The sequence below is a fragment of the Scardinius erythrophthalmus genome (assembly GCF_964197995.2).
Source record: "Scardinius erythrophthalmus genome assembly, contig: HAP1_SCAFFOLD_356, whole genome shotgun sequence".
NCBI classification, from domain to species: Eukaryota; Metazoa; Chordata; class Actinopteri; order Cypriniformes; family Leuciscidae; genus Scardinius; species Scardinius erythrophthalmus.
Genome location: NW_028296256.1, coordinates 34225 through 53794, shown reverse-complemented (window position 1 = coordinate 53794; position 19570 = coordinate 34225). Strand labels below are relative to the sequence as shown.

Here is a 19570-nt window from a genome sequence, read left to right as displayed (position 1 = left end):
AAAATGTCTGCTCTGTGACAAACAGAACGGACAATAAAGTTAATCTAATCTGACCATTTTTCAAACACAATCTCTGACATTACATTCACTGCATGTGCAACTGCCCCATAACATAACCAAAATGACTTATTACTTGACAGTTATTTAATAGTCATGTGCCTCGACAAGTAAAGTCATAACATAATACATTTGCAAATCATTAGCTAAGGATTAATTAAAGCAGACAGCTAAAAGTTGAAGTACATAGCTTTTACTCATTGTGGTAATAAACGCATTAATTTACACTATTAGCTAATACTATATAAATAAGGAATTAATACATGATGGCACATTTAATTAATAGCAATTCGTATACTTCTTAATCTATTAATCATATAGACTCTTTATAGTTGCTGATGCAGTAATCCTTAAACGTTTTAGTTCTTCATGAGTCCTACGATTATCTGTGCATTAGTTAAGCATGAATTCATGGATAGTGCAACCGTATTATAAAGTGTTACAGAGGAAAAACATATTAAATGTGTGAGTCCTTCAAGTTGATGTGTGATGAGATAGTAGTTTTTCATAGTTTTCAATAGTTTTTCATAGAAAATATGTATGTGTCAACATGGACGTACCTTTTTTACAGTTTGCAATAAATACTATAATGCAATTCCCCAAAAAACACACACTGCCCCCAAAATATATGTCCACAACTGGAGAGATGGCTCAGTCTTGGTGTCACTTGAGTTGTTTTCTGAAAAGTGAGACACACTTCATTACTGTAGTTGTCAGTTCAGGTATTCTGAGGTCACTCAGCAATGCAGCAGTTAGACTATTAGTGACCAAACAGAGATATTTGATTTGAGAGATGTTCATTTGCACTCTTAATGTATTGTTTGTGTGTGTTTGGCAATATACCTTTATTATTGACACAGAGCTGTGTAATGTTTATTCTGTCTTTTTTCCAGCTGACAGGGTTGCTATAGTTACAGATGATGGATTCCTCACTGCAGTTCAGGATGAGAGTGTTGTTTTGTGATGTCACTTCCTGTGGAGAGCATCTGTTGTTCTGATAGCTAGAGTTTATCATGAGGTCATGAGTTCTGCATGTGAAGTTCACAGTACAGGAGTCACTGCTGGACCAGTGTGAGTTTACAGTCAGAACAGGAGCATCAACAGCGTCTGAAACACACAATTATTTTTTTTAACAATATCATTGTCACATGTCTGTCCTGTCTTGTTCTGCACTTGGGTGTCTGTTATGTTGAGCCATGTGCTTGTGTCATTGTTAGCCCCGCCCTACTTGTTATCTGATTATTGTTTGAGTTCTCCCACCTGTTCCCCCTGATTAGTTTCCCTTTATTAGTTCCCTCTTGTTTGCAGTCTGTGTGGATCGTTGTCTCTGTTTCACCCTGTGTTATGTTTTGAGTGTTTGCCTGCCTTGTTTTTCCCCCACGAGGGAGTTTTGGTTTTTAGTCTGTTTTGTTTGTTATTCATTAAAATTCCTTTCCTGCACTTGAATCCTCGCTTCACCTTTTGAATTCCCGTGACAGAACGATCCACCAGAATGAGGATTCAGCAGAAGGATTCCTGCCCTCACCTGGAGCGAATCATGAGACTCAGCAGTTTGGTTTCCCTCCGACAGCAGGGGACCAGGGTGAAGGATTTCGCCCGGAGATTCAGCGCGGCAGCAGAGGGACTCGGGCTTGGGGATATAGTCCTTAAGGACGTATTTAATATGTGTTTGGATGTTCCCTTGCCTCAGTGGGAGATGAAGGGGCTGGAAATTTTAGACTTTCCGGGTTTCACTAAGTTTCTCCACTATCGTGCTCGGTGGGATACATCGGACCCGCCTGCATCCCCGCTGCCCAGCCCAGAGAATGCATCGCCGCTGCCCAGCCCAGAGAATGCATCGCCGCTGCCCAGCCCAGAGAATGCTTCGCCGCTGCCCAGCCCAGAGAATGCATCGCCGCTGCCCAGCCCAGAGAATGCATCGCCGCTGCCCAGCCCAGAGAATGCGTCGCCGCTGCCCAGCCCAGAGAATGCGTCGCCGCTGCCCAGCCCAGAGAATGCGTCGCCGCTGCCCAGCCCAGAGAATGCGTCGCCGCTGCCCAGCCCAGAGAATGCGTCGCCGCTGCCCAGCCCAGAGAATGCGTCGCCGCTGCCCAGCCCAGAGAATGCGTCGCCGCTGCCCAGCCCAGAGAATGCGTCGCCGCTGCCCAGCCCAGAGAATGCGTCGCCGCTGCCCAGCCCAGAGAATGCATCGCCGCTGCCCAGCCCAGAGAATGCATCGCCGCTGCCCAGCCCAGAGAATGCATCGCCGCTGCCCAGCCCAGAGAATGCATCGCCGCTGCCCAGCCCAGAGAATGCATCGCCGCTGCCTAGCCCAGAGCTCCATCCACCCTTAATTCCGTCCAGACCTGAACCTGCACCTCACCATCGAAGACGGCGGAGGAGGAGGAAGACCTCCGGCCTCCCCAATGTCCCGGAGAATTTCGTTGCGAAGGAGCCAGAGACTGTTCACGTCACGTCTGCCCAGCAAGAGACTGTTCCAGTCACGTCTGCCAAGCCTGTGTCTTCGGACAAGATGGCCACCACTGAACCTGTTCACGTTACGCCTGTCGAGCCTGTGTCTTCGGACAAGAAGGTCACTACCAAGACTGGGTCTTCGGACAGGATGGCCGCCGTCGAGCCTGTGTCTGAGTCGGTAGTGTCTGTTCCTGAGCCAGAGCCAGTGTATGTCCCGGAGCCCGTATCTGTCCCTGAGTCGGAGCCCGTGTCTGTTCCTGAGCCTGAGCCCTCAGTGACCGCGACACTGGCCATTATGGCCACAGCCATGTGGTGTGTGTGGGCTACACACACACTTGAGCCGGTGGTGTCTGTTCCTGAGCCGGTGGTGTCTGTTCCTGAGCCGGTGATGTCTGTTCCTGTTCCTGAGCCGGAGCCAGTGTCTGCCCCTGAGCCGGAGCCAGTGTCTGCCCCTGAGCCGGAGCCCGTGTCTGCCCCTGAGCCGGAGCCCGTGTCTGCCCCTGAGCCGGAGCCCGTGTCTGCCCCTGAGCCGGAGCCCGTGTCTGCCCCTGAGCCGGAGCCCGTGTCTGCCCCTGAGCCGGAGCCCGTGTCTGCCCCTGAGCCGGAGCCCGTGTCTGCCCCTGAGCCGGAGCCCGTGTCTGCCCCTGAGCCGGAGCCCGTGTCTGCCCCTGAGCCGGAGCCCGTGTCTGCCCCTGAGCCGGAGCCCGTGTCTGCCCCTGAGCCGGAGCCCGTGTCTGCCCCTGAGCCGGAGCCCGTGTCTGCCCCTGAGCCGGAGCCCGTGTCTGCCCCTGAGCCGGAGCCCGTGTCTGCTCCTGAGCCGGAGCCCGTGTCTGCTCCTGAGCCGGAGCCCGTGTCTGCTCCTGAGCCGGAGCCCGTGTCTGCTCCTGAGCCGGAGCCCGTGTCTGCTCCTGAGCCGGAGCCCGTGTCTGCTCCTGAGCCGGAGCCCGTGTCTGCTCCTGAGCCGGAGCCCGTGTCTGCTCCTGAGCCGGAGCCCGTGTCTGCTCCTGAGCCGGAGCCCGTGTCTGCTCCTGAGCCGGAGCCCGTGTCTGCTCCTGAGCCGGAGCCCGTGTCTGCTCCAGTGTCTGCTCCAGTGTCTGCTCCAGTGTCTGCTCCAGTGTCTGTTCCAGTGTCTGCTCCAGTGTCTGCTCCAGTGTCTGTTCCAGTGTCTGTTCCAGTGTCTGTTCCAGTGTCTGTTCCAGTGTCTGTTCCAGTGTCTGTTCCAGTGTCTGTTCCAGTGTCTGTTCCAGTGTCTGTTCCAGTGTCTGTTCCAGTGTCTGTTCCTGAGTCGGTGGTGCCAATTCCAGTGCCTGAGCCGGTGGTGCCAGTCCCAGTGCCTGAGCCGATGGTGTTTGTTCCAGTTCCTGCGCCGTGGCCGCCCGAGGGGTCTTCACCGCCCTGGCCGCCCGAGGGGTCTTCACCGCCGTGGCCGCCCGAGGGGTCTTCTCCGCCCTGGTCGCCCGAGGGGTCTTCACCGCCGTGGCCGCCCGAGGGAAAGTCTCCGCCCTGGCCGCCCGAGGGAAAGTCTCCGCCCTGGCCGCCCGAGGGAAAGTCTCCGCCCTGGCCGCCCGAGGGAAAGTCTCCGCCCTGGCCGCCCGAGGGAAAGTCTCCGCCCTGGCCGCCCGAGGGAAAGTCTCCGCCCTGGCCGCCCGAGGGAAAGTCTCCGCCCTGGCCGCCCGAGGGAAAGTCTCCGCCCTGGCCGCCCGATGGACAATCTGCTCCACCCTGGCCGCCCGATGGACAGTTTGTCTCTTCCGTCCCGCCCTGGTCTGTTCCTCCCGTCCCGCCCTGGTCTGTTTCTCCAGTCCCGCCCTGGTCTGTTTCTCCAGTCCCGCCCTGGCCTGTCCCTCCCGTCCCGCCCTGGTCTGTCCCCTCCGTCCCGCCCTGGTCTGTCCCCCCCGTTCTAGTGGAGTGTCTGGAAGCCACTCCTTAAGGAGGGGGTTATGTCACATGTCTGTCCTGTCTTGTTCTGCACTTGGGTGTCTGTTATGTTGAGCCATGTGCTTGTGTCATTGTTAGCCCCGCCCTACTTGTTATCTGATTATTGTTTGAGTTCTCCCACCTGTTCCCCCTGATTAGTTTCCCTTTATTAGTTCCCTCTTGTTTGCAGTCTGTGTGGATCGTTGTCTCTGTTTCCCCCTGTGTTATGTTTTGAGTGTTTGCCTGCCTTGTTTTTCCCCCACGAGGGAGTTTTGGTTTTTAGTCTGTTTTGTTTGTTATTCATTAATTCCTTTCCTGCACTTGAATCCTCGCTTCACCTTTTGAATTCCCGTGACAATCATAGATCACTCTGTTAAGCTGTGCAATTTAAATAGCTGTTTACAGTACAGACTGTTTCATGTAGCAGATAAACTGATGACCAAAAACACATTAATATATTTAACAAATTGATATTTGTCTAAAGATATGAACATGTCATTTCACTACATGTATAGTATAATATTGCACAGAATAAAAGCTGAACATAAATGAGTCTTATGATCTGAAAACTCCAAGCAAAATTACACTCACCTATAACAGATACTCTGTATTCCACAATATTGTTCTCTGATTCTCCGCTTGCTCTTGCTGTATAGAGTCCAGTGTCTGTCTTCTGCATGTTCTTCAGTGTGAGAGAGAAGGTTTCATCATTGAAATCCACTCTGTCCTTGTAGGAAGAGTGAAGTCTTACTTTTTTAGATTCAATTATATATCTAACTATAATCTCTGATTTATCATTTGTCCAGGATAAAATATCGAACTCTGGTAGTTCTTGTGTCTGTATATCCAGTTGAACAGAATCTCCCGTCTTCACAAACACATCAGAGATCTCAGCACTGAACCCTGAGGAGAGAGAGAGAAAGAGTGACTGCAGCTGGTGAATTCCACTGTAGTACATTGCAATAAAAAGCAACAGAACAATAAGACAAAACATGAAAACATGCATGTACTAATGAACTAAAATGCCAAAGAGTACAGATACGGTTTTAAGCGGTCCTTAAAAACAAGAAGAGTCAAGGAAGATCTAACATCCAATGGCAGATTATTCCACAATCTAGGACCAGTGACAAAGAAAGCACAATCACCCTTCAATTTGAGACACGCACAAGGAATAGTTAGAAGATCCTAGTCTTACGCCTGAACTTAGTAAGCTCAGATAAGTATTCTGGCGTCATTCCGTGAAGTGCTTTAAAAACATGTATCAGAATCTTATACTGTATCCTAAAATGTATTGGTAAACTAAAAAAGATTACAAGGACATGTATCTGTTTTCCCAGCTTTCATTAACAACCTAGCAGCAGCATTTTGTACTTGCTGCAAGCGGGCGACGTGTGTTTGACATGTCCCAACATAAAGTGCACTACAATAATCTAGATGGGAAAAAATATAAGTGTGGACAAGTTTTTTCAGGTCGCTAGCTGAGAGAATTGGTTTCAGTTTGGCTATTGCTCTTAAATAGAAGAAGCAATACAAATCTTTATCTGTTGGTCAAATATGATAGATGAGTCAAAAATGACTCCCAAGTTCTTTACTTGATCCTGCAGGTACCCCTTCCATGGGCATAAGTTATCGATTACCATTTGACTACCAGCTGTGTGACCAAAAATAATAATTTCCATTTTGTTTTCATTCAATTGAGCGAGATTTGATTTTCAGCCATCCACAGATTTACTTTAGGCAATAAAAGCGTTTTGAGAAATTCTGATGCTGTAAGTGGGGTGAATATATGGGAATATACCGTCGACATAGGAGCAGAAGGACATACACTTGGGAGATTCACATTAAATACCACTGGACAATGATCAGAAAAACTGTGGCATGATATCAAGTTCACAAATCGAAATTCTTAAAGACAGAACGAGATCAAGTTCAAAGAGGCATGATCAAATAAATAATATATTTGACATTTAATACAACTTCTTAAAGAGAGAATAGCATAATAAAAATGTAATGCAGCTATAATGCACATATCTGGAGATATTTGCTGCTGATTACCTCATAGGGAGGAAAGTTTAGTCATAAACCATGTGACCTGGTTCATACTGATTGTCTCACATTTCTTGTTATTAATATTAATCAAGGTGTCACATTTATTAAAAATAAATAATATATCCATACTTGTTACATTTCTTGTTACAATATAAGGCTACTTATCAGTAATCTAGAGAGCCCATTGTTTCATGCATGTGTACTGTTATTTAAAAAGTTATTCCTTCGGCTCCCATAGGGAAGTAATTGGTTTGGTAGAGCTGACTGTCCCAGCATATGGGTAAAAATGATAAAAAAAATAACCCAATAAAATGACCTAACAGGCTGAACCCATATGGGTTAAAAAAATAATAATAACCTAGCATTTTTTTGTCAATTTCTTTTCAGAATACTTTTACAAATTAATCAGACAAAATTACTGACATAAGTTAAAATTGTATAATTGTATAAAAATTTTATATAAAGCAGTATCATTTAGAGAAAATGCCAATAAATGTACGTATAGACCGTATCTGAGCCATGCCCTGTCCAGTCATCACTGTCACAATATAGTCATTAATGGTCAATCAACATAATTAACATGTGTTTTTACCTGTTTTGAAGGTCAGAAGAGAAAGAAGAAATACGAGGTGATGTACTGCCATCTTCACAAAAAGAAAAGACTAAAAACAGAACTGAAAATGACGGATGCTGAGACTCCCTATAACGGAAATGGAAAGTTCCTCAGAAGTCCTGTAAGCACATTTTGACTTCTCATTTCTCATCACATCTCCTTCACATAATACATGGATCATAAGGGTGTGTCTGTGTGTGTGTTACTCAAAAGAGGTTTTTACACAAAAACTTTAAAGACATCTATATAAAAAGTTGCAATCTGCACCACATCCTGTGGAATCTGCTAACAAATGACGCTAGATCTTTTCTCAAAACTAATTTCACTTTTCTAGGCTTTTTTTTCTTTCCACAATAAAACAAAATCAGACATTCTGTAGCTGGTGCTTCACAGCAGCTGATCTCAGTTCAGTGATAATTTTTTTTTTTTTTTTGACCATGTTTCCACCTGTATTTAGCACTGGCCACTTGGAATCAAACCACCAAAAATGCATCTTAACCAGGTGGAAACAGGGCCATATTAGTCTTTAATATATTTAAAGAAAATGTAATGTCTACGTGGCCAATTACAGTCATACTGAATTATTGATCAATATAAATGTCACCTGGCCTTCGTTTTCAACTTTCGAGTCAGTGACTCACAACCCAGACGCATCCAATATATAAAAAACTAAAGCTTAATTTGTTAAAGTAGTTAACAAAATAACACTTAGTTAATATACAATAACAAATTTATATTGCTCTGTTTATTGGACATTAATATCAAATGTTATGAAACTTCATACTGTACATAAATTGTGTACAAAAGAACAATTCTGTCATTACTTTTATGAGTTTATGTATGTTTTGTGAAAAATATGACTGAAAATCTTATCCTTTGTAAATGAGACAAAATATATTGTAAATAGTGCTTGAAAATCACATTTAACCTGGAACACTCATTTAATATACGAAGAGAGATATATTCAAGAGAGAGACATGATTATATAAATCCAATTAATATTATGAGCTGTATGATTTCAAAAATAAGTCAGAACATGAAACAAACACTTTAATGAAAATCAGGCAACTACAACAATACAATTATTACTCATATATTGACTTACATTTTTATGCTTGTGCATGGCACGTTTACGATCTATTGATGAACACAGCAGCATCCACTGTTTGCAGACACATTTTTACATATATTCAACCTCAGTTATGAATGACCAAGTGGTCTCCCTTTTGAGGATTTACACACTATTGAATAAATTGTATTTTCTGTTTCAGTAGGAAATGATGTTTTTTGGTGTTGTCCTATTGTACTGTAGGTGGTGCTGGGGTGATTTTCTGTTTGCACCTGTGCCCGTATCTGTGAATATACATACAGTAAATACAAAATAAGTACATATATTTTCCATCTATCTATTTGTCTCTCTCTCTTCACAAGGCTTTGTATGAGCATGTATTAAGTGTCTGCGCAATGAGGAAAGTAAATGTCTTCTTCTCTTTCTTACCTCAGGACTAGGCATGTTCTGACTGGTATTGTGAGTGTGTTTGTGCTCTCCTGTAAACCCATAGACAGTTTGAGGATTCGCTGATTTCTCCAACATCTCCAGGGGTCTTTGCTCTTTAGTCTTTGTCTGCAGAACAAACCAATCAAACAGTCACAAATCCTTCTGCACATTTACATTTACATTTACAGTATGGCTAGTAGTGTGGACACTGAAGAGGTTTGATGTATTTCCAATAATTCTACAGCATAAATTGACATTCTGGAGAATTATGGGTTAGAATTCATTAATTCATTCTTGAATTAAGAGCATTTATTATCTAAGATGGCTACACAAAAAGATTATTACCTCAACTTGTGCATAAATTGTTTGATTCTCTTCTTGGGCCCCTAAGAGATTTAGAATAGTATTATTTTAAAGAAACAACTGATCATTGTTGTCATCACAGAAAGTGTAAGCGCGACTATTTGTGTGTGTTCTTTGCTTTTCCTTCAGCTAGTGATTGAGTACCTCGAATAAATCCGGGATACAGTCCTTTTTATTTCATTAAGACAAAAATACCTTTTTTATGCTTCTTGTAAGAGCAGCATATTACAGAAACTGCTGCTAAAACCACCAGTGGAACAACAGCGATGATCAAGTGCCAATAGAGAGGACTGTTGCTTTCTTTGGGATTCTCTGCTGAAATGCAAGACATCACATTAACAACTACAGCCATCAGAACAATCATTGAGGTTATCTCAGTATTGAGAATACATTTTAAAGAAATTAATTATATGATGTAAGTTATTTACTTAAGGTTTGCTCATGAGGTGTGCAAATGCGGTTAATCTCTATGGTGTCATTCTTCCAGCTGACTGGGTTACTATAGTTACAAACAACTATGTTCTCTATACAATGCAGGGTTAGAGTCTGCATTTCAGTAGATGTCACTTGCTCTTCACTGCAGTTGTTGGTGTGGTAGCTGGTGCTGAGTGTAAGGACATAACCACTACACGAGACATTCACAATACAGGAGTTAACACTGATCATGGTGGCGTTCCAGTTCAGGACAGGAGAATCCACTGCATCTGAAACACATATTTAAGAACATTTTGCTTGAAGATATGGAAATAATATGGATTAAATGACTTTTTAAAGAGCATGTTGTAGCTATGCAATGCAACAAAGACAATTATTCTGGTGCTTTTCTGCTCCCTTGATGTTGAGTGAGAAGACTTTCTATTTGACACTTTACTTGGATCTTTTTTAGATGAAGTGAGCTGACTTCTGCTCGTCACACCAGAACAACCATTGCATCACATCACATCATATTTTAGTTGATGTAAAACATTGTATTTGCTTCCATTTCTATGTAATAATAATAATTTTTGCCACTTCAGATTTACTTGAGATTTAAATAAAAATGCATTGTAAACTTTTACTCTGTAAGTAGATGCACAACTTTATCCTCCATGTTTCTGCCACATCATAGCGCAGATACTCTTGAAATTTTGATCTTAAAAATTGTCCAACAATCACCTATAACTGATACATTGTGTTCAGCAACCATTGTGTCTTCTTGTCCTATTGTTTTTGCTGTGTAGAGTCCACTGTCGGTCTTCTGCATGTTCTTCAGTGTTAGAGAGAAGGTTTCCGTGTTAAAATCCACTCTGTCCTTATATAAACTGTGAGGTGTTAAATCTCCAGATTGATTTGAAAATGTGACTACATTGTTTGATTTATCATTTTTCCAGACAAATCTTGTAAAGTGTGGCAGTGTTTTATTTATGTCCAGCTTAACAGAGTCTCCCGTCTGTACAAACACATGGTTTCTGGATGCTGAGGAGAGAAACAAGAAGAGAAGTTATTTTTAAAAAATGTGTCATGCCTTGGTTTAAATTTTAACTTTTAACAATACAACAGCTTTTAACCTTTAAATGTATTTATTTAGACCATTAGGGAGCAGACGTCACAGTTACTGTACATCACTGCAGCTGCTTGCACATTGTAGAAATACAGTAAAGTATCTTAAAATACGTCAATGCCATTGTTGTTTTTCTAAAGGCACGTATATAAAAGCTACTTAGATGTCCTTATTAAACTAAGTCATAATCCTGGCTTAATCTAAACCCTGTCTGTGAAACCAGGCCTAAGTATGAAGTACTTGCTGTACAAAACTACTAATACTTTACTATACTTAAAAGTGTACTTTCATAAACTAAAAAATGTGTTAAATATTTAAGAATTCTAAACTATCATGCCTATACGTTCACTTGTAAGTTGCAGTACAAACAAAAAAATTATTTGTAAACTAGTTGTGCACTAAAAGTTTTACTACTGTTATACTGAAAGTATACTTTATTAACTAAAATGTGGGCCACTTTAGTCCCAAGTAGTATTGAAATAGTACACTTATAAGTAGCTATCCTACTAGTACATTGATATTAGTATACTTACAACATAAAGTATACTTAAAATATATATTATACACTTGAGTATACTTAAGTACACTTTTTTGTGTTTTTTTTCCTCTCAGAATTGTGAGATCTTTTATTCTGTGGCTTCCATAGACGTATAACTCAGAACTTTCATTTTCTGCCACCAGGTAGACTCCGCCCACAAAACACATCATCGCTATTTGCAAACACCCAAATTGTCTTTTATGTATTTGTTGTGCATCATTTTTCCACAAGGCGGAGCTGTTATCTTAGTTTCAGTATGGAGTTGGCTCAATTTTCCTTCTTTTAATTTTAAAGGTTCCAAAAGAGGATTTTCATAGAATAATTATTTTTGGTTCCCCAAAGAACCTTTCAGTGAACAGTTCTTAAACCATTTTTTCCTTAGTGTAAAGAACCTTTAATATCCTAAAGAAACTTTTTTCCATTATAATGAACCTTTTGAGCAATGATAATGTTCCATGGATGTTAAACGTTCTTCATCTAACCATCAATACCAATAAAGAACCTTGTGGCTAAAGAAGCGGCACTAACAAAAGATTGCCCTTTATTTACAAAATAAAAAAAACTCTGTGAATATGGCTTTTTAACTTATTCCACATTAATCCGTCACTTTAATACCAAGTAACAACCAGACAAATGGTGATTTTTTTCACATTCATTAACTGCTTGGTAGAGATCTGTCTTTTTTTTTTCTTTTCTTTTTTTTTTAACAGAAAGTACTCTTACAACATTGCCGGAAGATCATAATTTAATTACAATATTCTCAAATGCGTACACATTAAAAGATAACAAAAAGCTGGTTTCTAGATTGTATGGAAGTATGCAAGCTTCCAAGAATCATTCATCAATATACATTAAACAAAAATGGGAGAAAGAGTCTGACTCACAAATAACAGATGAAGACTGGACAGACATATGTGTGTTACAGGCAAATACCACAAACTCAAGATCCTAGAGGGAATTTGGATGGTAGAATTTAGTAAGATTTTTTATAACTTCCAAATTAACAGCACTTCATACAGGCTCACAGAGCCGTGGCTTTTGCTGGAGGCAATGTGAAACCCCGATGGCTAATCACTATCATATTTTCTGGGCATGCCCAAAAATAAAATTATTTTGGCAAGGAGTAGTGGCAGAGATTGGGAAAATATTGGGAGTAGAGGTTGATTTTTCGTTCACTACTATATATTTAGGTAAAATACTAGGAAATGTTTTAGACAAGGATAAATATTTATTAAAAATATTGTTATCAAGCAGTAGGAAAGCAATAACCCGTAAATGGTTGCAGGATGACCCTCCAACTAAGGATCAATGGCTAGGGATCGTAAACGAAATATACAGTATGGAGAGACTCAAATTTGACAAATGTAACAAGTTGTGGGAAAAATGGATTATGTATGTAAACCATTGAGGAAAGTGTGATAACGTATATCAAGATGTTGGAATTATTTTTTTATACTGTCTGATATTGTAGCATCCATGATAACTTTGTGTTCTTTGTTCCAATAAAAAAAAAGTAAAAAAAAGAAAAGAAAGTACTCTTACAGAAGCAGCTTTTCTCTGATGAATTTGTGCTCACTCACCAAGTTGCAGGTTTTTTCGTCACCTGCTAAGCAAAATTCTTATGTTCATACACGGAATTCTAAAGATGTTGATAAAGATAGTAAAGATAACTGAGATAGAGACAATATGGAAAGCCATGAATGTTTTTACTGCCATGAGGTTGGGCAGCTCATCATTGCAGCTTGTCCTGCTTTAAAACGGAAATCTACTGCAGAAAGGCTAACTCTTCAAAGAGCGTGGCCTAGTTGACAGTTGCATATGTTCACCAGAATGTGCATCTTCATCGACTGCTGATTCCTCATTCGAACCGTTCTTTTATAATGGAACAGTGTCCTTTAAAGAGTCGAAGTCTGAAGCCAAACTCCACTCCTGAATTTGTTCCTTTTGTTTCTGGTTTTCACTATTTTCTTGTGATTAAAATCTAATTTTGTTTGACATCATTCATAAGATTGTGAGTAAGCGCACATGCATTTATGTTACGGCTGGCCCTAGACAGTTGTAAATCATTTATAATACAAATAAATGCAAATATTAGTGACCTACTCCTTGGATGGTCATGTGATCTCCAAATCAGTTGAGAAAGAGAATTTCCGGAATATTTTGAATGTTTGAATATTGTATATAAACAACATCCATCTAGCCAGTTATGGAAATGAAACAATAAAATATGAATACTGTAATGTATTGCATATAACAATAGAAATAATTAACCATTAATCATGTGAGCAGCTTTTCATACCTGTGCTGGAGATCCGAATTGTCATGAAGAGCGTTAGAAGGTGAATAAATTCCATTGCAACAGACAGATTGGACCGATCCAGCTGGGTATATAGCACCTACTTGTCAAGAAGAAGTTGATCGTTTTGTCTAAACACTCAGTGAACCTTATTTAAGTGGTCTAGCCAAAAATGCTTATTACAGCATATTGCGAAAACTAAATGTAATGTTGTAGCCTATACTGTATGTCTGCTGTTCTGCTCTTCGTCACTATAGCCTGTTCTTGCATCTGTAAAACTGAACTCAAACTGCCCAAAGTGATGCTGTATCATGACACAAGCCCCTCTAAGAGATCAAGGAAGATCTTACTGCTGTACGGTTACTAACATCTTTTTTTTATAAACCACTAGCCCTTCGCAGCCTCAGACTAGCCATTAGGGTAAGACGCTCAGTGGGGATAGTTTTAGTGGCGGGCAGGGGTTAGGTTATGCATTCATTAGGGTGGAGCTTGTTGTTTTAACTATGTTAAGGTTAGTGGTGAGGAGTGGCTTAAGTATTCGTCAGCTCTTCCCCAAACTTCCTGTCTGAGACTCCTGGCCTGACGCTGCAGGTTAGAAACTGCTGTCATGTATGGCTGTGCGACCCTGAAAGTGCATTTGTCTTGATATTTCATATTAAAATGATTTGTAATGTTTATTTTTGACAAGAAACTGATGGACAGACTCTGCATAGCAAAGACAGTGTTTATAATTTACTGAATATTTGCTAGATGTCTTTGTGTGCTGTAAAAAAAAAAAAAAATTGTGTTTGTACATAGTCCTGGCTCTGTGCTGTCTATGGGAGAAAAAACTAAGTAGATCAAACTGATCCACGGAGCACCGAAACACTCTTGTAGCCAATCAGCAGAAGAGGATCTATACACTCATGATGGTAGAGGAGAAAGAGTGTGAACAAGAGGGAGATTAGTAAAAAAGAGAGATGTTTGAGATATTAACAAAGAGGAAAAGGTCAGAGGATTATAATTATAATTATATTTTATAATATAAAATATATAAAATATTTTTAGGTAGCTTTGTAGGAAGATTTCTACAAGCGTCTAGCAAATGGTGCCACAGTTATTATGGATTCAGTCTATCTTAGTTTTTTTTTTCTGTCTTTTCATGTAATCCCAGATGGACTGCATGATCAGATTTTTGCATGGACCATACCATCTGTTAGAGGATTCCTCATCCATACAAAAATTTTGAATTAACAAAAAAAACAACACTTTTACTAATCACATTTTATATACAAAAATAAGAATTTGGTAACACTATGAAACACATTATAATGAATTATAGCTCAATTTACACTTCTTTATAAGTAAGTATTACTACTAGTATGAGCATGCGCATAAAAAAAAGCAAATGCATAACTTATATCAATTAGTCAGTCGTATGTTTCAAGAATGTATTTATAAAGATTCAACCTGCATTGCTATTGTTACATCCAGAGATGTATTATTTATTGTCGAGATCCATCAGAAGAGCTGTGTGTGCTGTAGTTTGCAATCTTTTTGTAGAACATGATATCTGCTTAACTTTCACTTTCTACTCTGTGGTATTGTATTTTAATTGTATTGTGGTGAGTGTCTCCAACATTTACCTTTTTCAGTTTAAGTGTGGAGGTTACTTTTATTTAGCTTTTCTAGTTTTTTTTTTTTTCTTTGTTTATTGTTGTTGCTGTAAAGTTTATCAGTTACCTTATTGGATTCTAAGTAATGAAAAATGCCCATACTGGTTTTGAAGTGCCCACCGATTGGTAATCGTTCCTGTCCCTGCTCAAGTGCTTTACAATTCATAAATGGAGGCAAAATTGACTAAACAAAGAAAACCAGAAAACAAATTGGATTTCTAAAAGCACAAGTGTGGACACGACTTTTTGAAATTCTCATTGTTTAATGTGTGCTTCATCAGTTAACATGTAGATTTTTTTTTTGGTCACATGATGAAGCATTACTTTACTAAGTTACTAAGTTTTACTAAGTTTTAAGGACGTTTAAATGTTTGTTTGTTTGTTTTTTACTACAGAATAAGACAAAAATAAAAGTTTTTTTTAACCCTTACTTTTGTTACCCTTCCTTATGCAAATTATTGTTACTTACAGAGGCCTGTCGTCACAAAGTGAAATGGAGTGAACAGCACCTCAGCACTAACACACTGCATTACCAAATCACTTTCCTGATCTTCAGTAATCTTCAACAAAAATTATCTTCTCAACCCTACCCGAACAGCCAACCAGAAGTTCTTCACCACTTTCAAAAAATATCTAATCAATATTTTGAAAGCATTTCTCTTTAATAATCATGGCAGTAATAATAATCATAGTAATAAGCAAAATATGACAAATAAGCTATGGTATGCTACAGAGGTATGGTACCTGTAGTAGTGGTGATCAGATGAGCAGTTGCGGAAAAAATAAAAAGTAATGAAATAAAATCCATTATGACAGTAGTCGACTAAAATTGCACTCCAGTGTAATGCTACAGTATCTTCCTTCCGCACACTTAGAAAGGAAGTGCATCTGTTAAGAAGACTAACATAAATTATAACCTACATCCTTTTTTTTTTTTTGAGGTGTAAATGAAAAACTAATATAAATAATGAATTTGAATTCAAGAACAAGTTATAGTTATGAACCGGTTCTTTTTAGCCCATCAAAGATGTTCAGTGCAACAGGGTGTCAGTTCCTGAACAAATATGACGCCCATATTACGCTGTCATTTACAGTATGGCTTCTGTAGTGAAGCGCACAACAAAAGGAATAGGGAACAAAAACAGATTTGAATGAATCCACAAAGAATACGCAGCAACAGTAGTGTGTGTAAGTGCACTATTACACAAATGAAACAAAAGTTGATCAGAATGAATGGAAGAGAAATTAAAATATCCTCATAACTTAGATTACAACAAAAACAGAAAGTAACACACTGGAAACAACACGCATGATATGTAATGGTCATATATATAAAGATTTGTACACTTAAACCACACAACAATTCTCAATTTTCTTTGCCTCTTTTTTGAGCAGTGACTTCAGTCAGTTATTTTGGTGGTTTAGGGCGGTGTTAGTCAGTTGCCCTCACTTCCTACTTAACGTTTCACAACAACAAAGTGGTACAAAATTTAGTCTTGTGTTTTGAACAGTATATTTATATTAAAGGAGAAGTTCACTTTTAAAATAAAAATTCTGTCATCATATACTCACCCTCATGTTGTTTCAAAGGAAAAAATATATACTATGGAAGTCAATGGGACCCAAAAACTGTCTGGTTACTGACATTCTTCTAAATATCTTCTGTTCAGCAGAAGAAAGAAATTCATATGGGTTTGAAAAAACATGAGGGTGAGTATATGATGACAGAATTTTCATTTTAAAAGTGAACTTCTCCTTTAATGCATTTTTGCTGAAGCTTTTTTCCAAACTGACTTACATTGTATTGAAGGTATACTGTATAGGTATACTGTACATTACTGTACATTTTATCAGATCTTGCCCTTGGAATCAAACCCATGACCTTATAGTGTTACAATGCTCTAATGTTTGAATACAGGAATGCTATGTATAAAAAAGGATAAAAAAAATGGAAAGGGTGTGTGTGCGTGCGTGTGTGCGTGCGTGTGTGCCTACGATAACAATTTCAGACCCCTCCATGATTTCCAAGTGGGAGAACTTGCAAAATAGCAGGGTGTTCAAATAGGCTACTTATTTTCCTCACTGTATTCATTTTGATTTTTTTTTTTACCTGCAATATGCCCTTTAATCCCACCGGTCACTACTGTCCGCAATTATATCCATCCATCCATCCATCCATCCATCCATCTGTCTGTCTGTCTTTCTGTTTAGTTCTGTATGACTGTGAGACAACGGGTCTTCGCAGCCCCGCTGTCCGGCGAAACTGGGTTCGCACAAAACAAAACAAAAAATTATGGCAATACATCTATCTGTCTGTCTGTCTGTCTGTCTGTACTTATTTATTGTGTTATAGCCTGCTACATTATACTGAATGGGTTAAGCAATAATATATCCGTTTAACAGCAGAATTTGTGGAGAACAACTAGGCCTACATTAGCCTAGCCTATAATGTAAAGAAAATCCACCAATCAGAGTGTCAAAAACATTTCACTTAGAGTTGACACACCTCACACACTATCTCATTACCATTATCTTCTTTTGATGGAAACACTAACAGGCCATATTTCACCTCCAACATCTCGGTTCATATCCAGTGTTGAGAGCAGGCAACAATCTCTCTCCACATAAGCCTACCTATGGCAGAAATAAGATACAATGTCGCCATCTAGTGGTTATGTTAAAATGCACTAAAAATACTTGTGTTTTTGGACTTGAACGGGACTTTGGTGTAGCCAAGTGGAGGGGTTGTGTTTGTACTGATTTTCTTATTCTTCATTAATGTTATGCTCTAAAATTGTATGAGCAAAATGTTAGATTTACGTTACATATATGTATATATACAGTCCCCTCCAAAGGTATTGGAACAGTGAGGCCAATTCCTTTATTTTTACTTTAGACTGAAAATATATGGGTTTGACATCAAAAGATGAATATGAGACAAGAGATCAACATTTCAGCTTTTATTTCCAGGTATTTACATCTGGATCTGATACACAACGTAGAAGATAAAACTTTTTGTTTGAACCTACCAATTGCTCATCCGACCAAAAGTATTGGAACAGATTAACTTAAAATAGATTAAGACTTAATTTTTAGTTGCAAATCCTTTGCTTGCAATAACTGCATCAAGCCTGTGACCCATTGACATCACCAAACTTCTGCATTCTTCTTTTGTAATGCTTTTCCAGGCTTTCACCGCAGCATCTTTCATTGTTGTTTGTTTTGGGGGGCTACTCCCTTCAGTGTCTTTTTAAGCAGGTAAAATGCATGCTCTATAGGGTTTAAGTCTGGAGATTGACTCGGCCAGTCTAAAACCTTCCACTTCTTGCTTCTGATGAACTCCTTTGTTGTTTTGGCACTGTGTTTTGGGTCATTGTCTTGCTGCCTGATGAAGGATCTCCCAATGGTTGCATCTTTCTGTAAATTGGCAGACAAAATGTTTCTGTACACTTCTGAGTTCATTTTGCTGCTGCCATCATGTGTTACATCATCAATGAAGATTAATGAGCCCGTCCAGAAAGCCCAAGCCATGACATTACCTCCACCGTGTTTCACAGATGAGCTTGTCTGTTTAGGGTCATGAGCAGATCCTTTTTTTTCTCCAAACTTTAGCCTTTCCATCACTTTGGTAAAGGTTCATCTTTGTCTCATCAGTCCATAAAACTTTGCCCCAGAATGTTTGAGGCTTGTCTCTGTACTGTTTGGCAAATTCCAGCCTGGCCTTCTTATTCTTCTTGCTAATGAGAGGTTTGCATCTTCTGGTGTAGCCTCTGTACTTTTGTTCATGAGTCTTCTGCGAACAGTAGATTGTGATACCGTCACTCCTGCCCTCTGGGAGGTTGTTGCTGATGTCACTAACAGTTGTTTTGGGGTCTTTCTTTACAGCTCTCACAATGTTTCTGTCGTCAACTGCTGATGTTTTCCTTGGTCTACCCATTCGAGGTCTGTTACTTAGTACACCTGTGGTTTCTTTCTTTCTCAGGACATTCCAAATGGTTGTACTGGCTATGGCCAATGTTTGTGCGATGGCTCTGATTGATTTTCCATCTTCTCTCAGCTTCACAATTGCTTGTTTTCCACCCATAGACAGCTCTCTGGTTTTCATGTTGGTTACATGTCTAATTATAAATGCAGTCTGCACAGGTAAAACCAAAGTCTGAAACTGAGTGCAGACATTCAGTGCTATTTATTGTTTGAATAATCAATGTAATAGGACACACCAGAGCAACAAAACACACCTGACAGTCACATGTTCCAATACTTTTGGTCACATGAGCAATGGGTGGGTTCAAACTAAAGATTGTATCTTCTAAGTTGTGTATCAGATCCAGATGTAAATACCTGGAAATAAAAGCTGAAATGTTGATCTCTTGTCTCATATTCATCTTTTGATGTCAAAGGGGCGCAGATGGCACTAGGGACGGGGGGGACATGAGTGACGCCGGGGTCCTATGAGGAGCTGGTAGCTGCCTCCTATGGCTGCCTCAATCGTGCCTGTAGGAGCGGTAACCATAGTGATCATATACCATCTATGACTGAACTGAGTCGGGGATTTTCTGAACTGAAAAAAAATCGACTGTATAAATGCCA

The 19570-nt window shown here is 40.0% G+C and overlaps 2 protein-coding genes across 4 annotated transcripts; both read right to left on the bottom strand.

The window, feature by feature from the left end:
• Positions 1 to 131: 131 nt before the first annotated feature.
• On the bottom strand, positions 132 to 7184 carry LOC308686511 (CD48 antigen-like). Its single transcript, XM_081394940.1, has 4 exons — positions 7070 to 7184; positions 5020 to 5331; positions 901 to 1164; positions 132 to 736 (listed from the first exon to the last, which is right to left on the bottom strand). The coding sequence occupies exons 1-4, from the start codon at positions 7119 to 7121 to the stop codon at positions 642 to 644; spliced, it is 723 nt and encodes a 240-aa protein (XP_081251066.1). The 5' UTR covers positions 7122 to 7184; the 3' UTR covers positions 132 to 641.
• A 943-nt stretch (positions 7185 to 8127) lies between these two features.
• Positions 8128 to 16029, bottom strand: LOC308686509 (CD48 antigen-like). Of its 3 annotated transcripts, none has more exons than XM_081394936.1 (7): positions 15725 to 16029; positions 10107 to 10406; positions 9380 to 9655; positions 9147 to 9266; positions 8934 to 8974; positions 8589 to 8714; positions 8128 to 8443 (listed from the first exon to the last, which is right to left on the bottom strand). In XM_081394936.1, the coding sequence occupies exons 1-7, from the start codon at positions 15786 to 15788 to the stop codon at positions 8291 to 8293; spliced, it is 1080 nt and encodes a 359-aa protein (XP_081251062.1). In that variant the 5' UTR covers positions 15789 to 16029; the 3' UTR covers positions 8128 to 8290. The 3 variants fall into 3 exon arrangements, with proteins under 3 accessions (XP_081251062.1, XP_081251063.1, XP_081251064.1); XM_081394937.1 differs by having other exon boundaries at positions 9147 to 9263; XM_081394938.1 differs by lacking the exon at positions 15725 to 16029 and adding an exon at positions 13329 to 13763.
• Positions 16030 to 19570: the final 3541 nt, after the last annotated feature.

Coding starts and splice junctions, on each gene's coding strand:
- LOC308686511 (XM_081394940.1), bottom strand. CDS start 7,121: ATGGCAGTACATCACCTCGTATTTCTTCTTTCTCTTCTGACCTTCAAA. Junction 1,165..5,019: donor ATACAGAGTATCTGTTATAG/GTGAGTGTAATT, acceptor TGTGTGTTTCAG/ACGCTGTTGATGCTCCTGTT. Junction 737..900: donor GCTCTGTGTCAATAATAAAG/GTATATTGCCAA, acceptor CTCACTTTTCAG/AAAACAACTCAAGTGACACC.
- LOC308686509 (XM_081394936.1), bottom strand. CDS start 15,788: ATGGATTTTATTTCATTACTTTTTATTTTTTCCGCAACTGCTCATCTG. Junction 10,407..15,724: donor TCTGATCACCACTACTACAG/GTACCATACCTC, acceptor TTCTCTCCTCAG/CATCCAGAAACCATGTGTTT. Junction 9,267..9,379: donor ACCTCATGAGCAAACCTTAA/GTAAATAACTTA, acceptor CTTGCATTTCAG/CAGAGAATCCCAAAGAAAGC.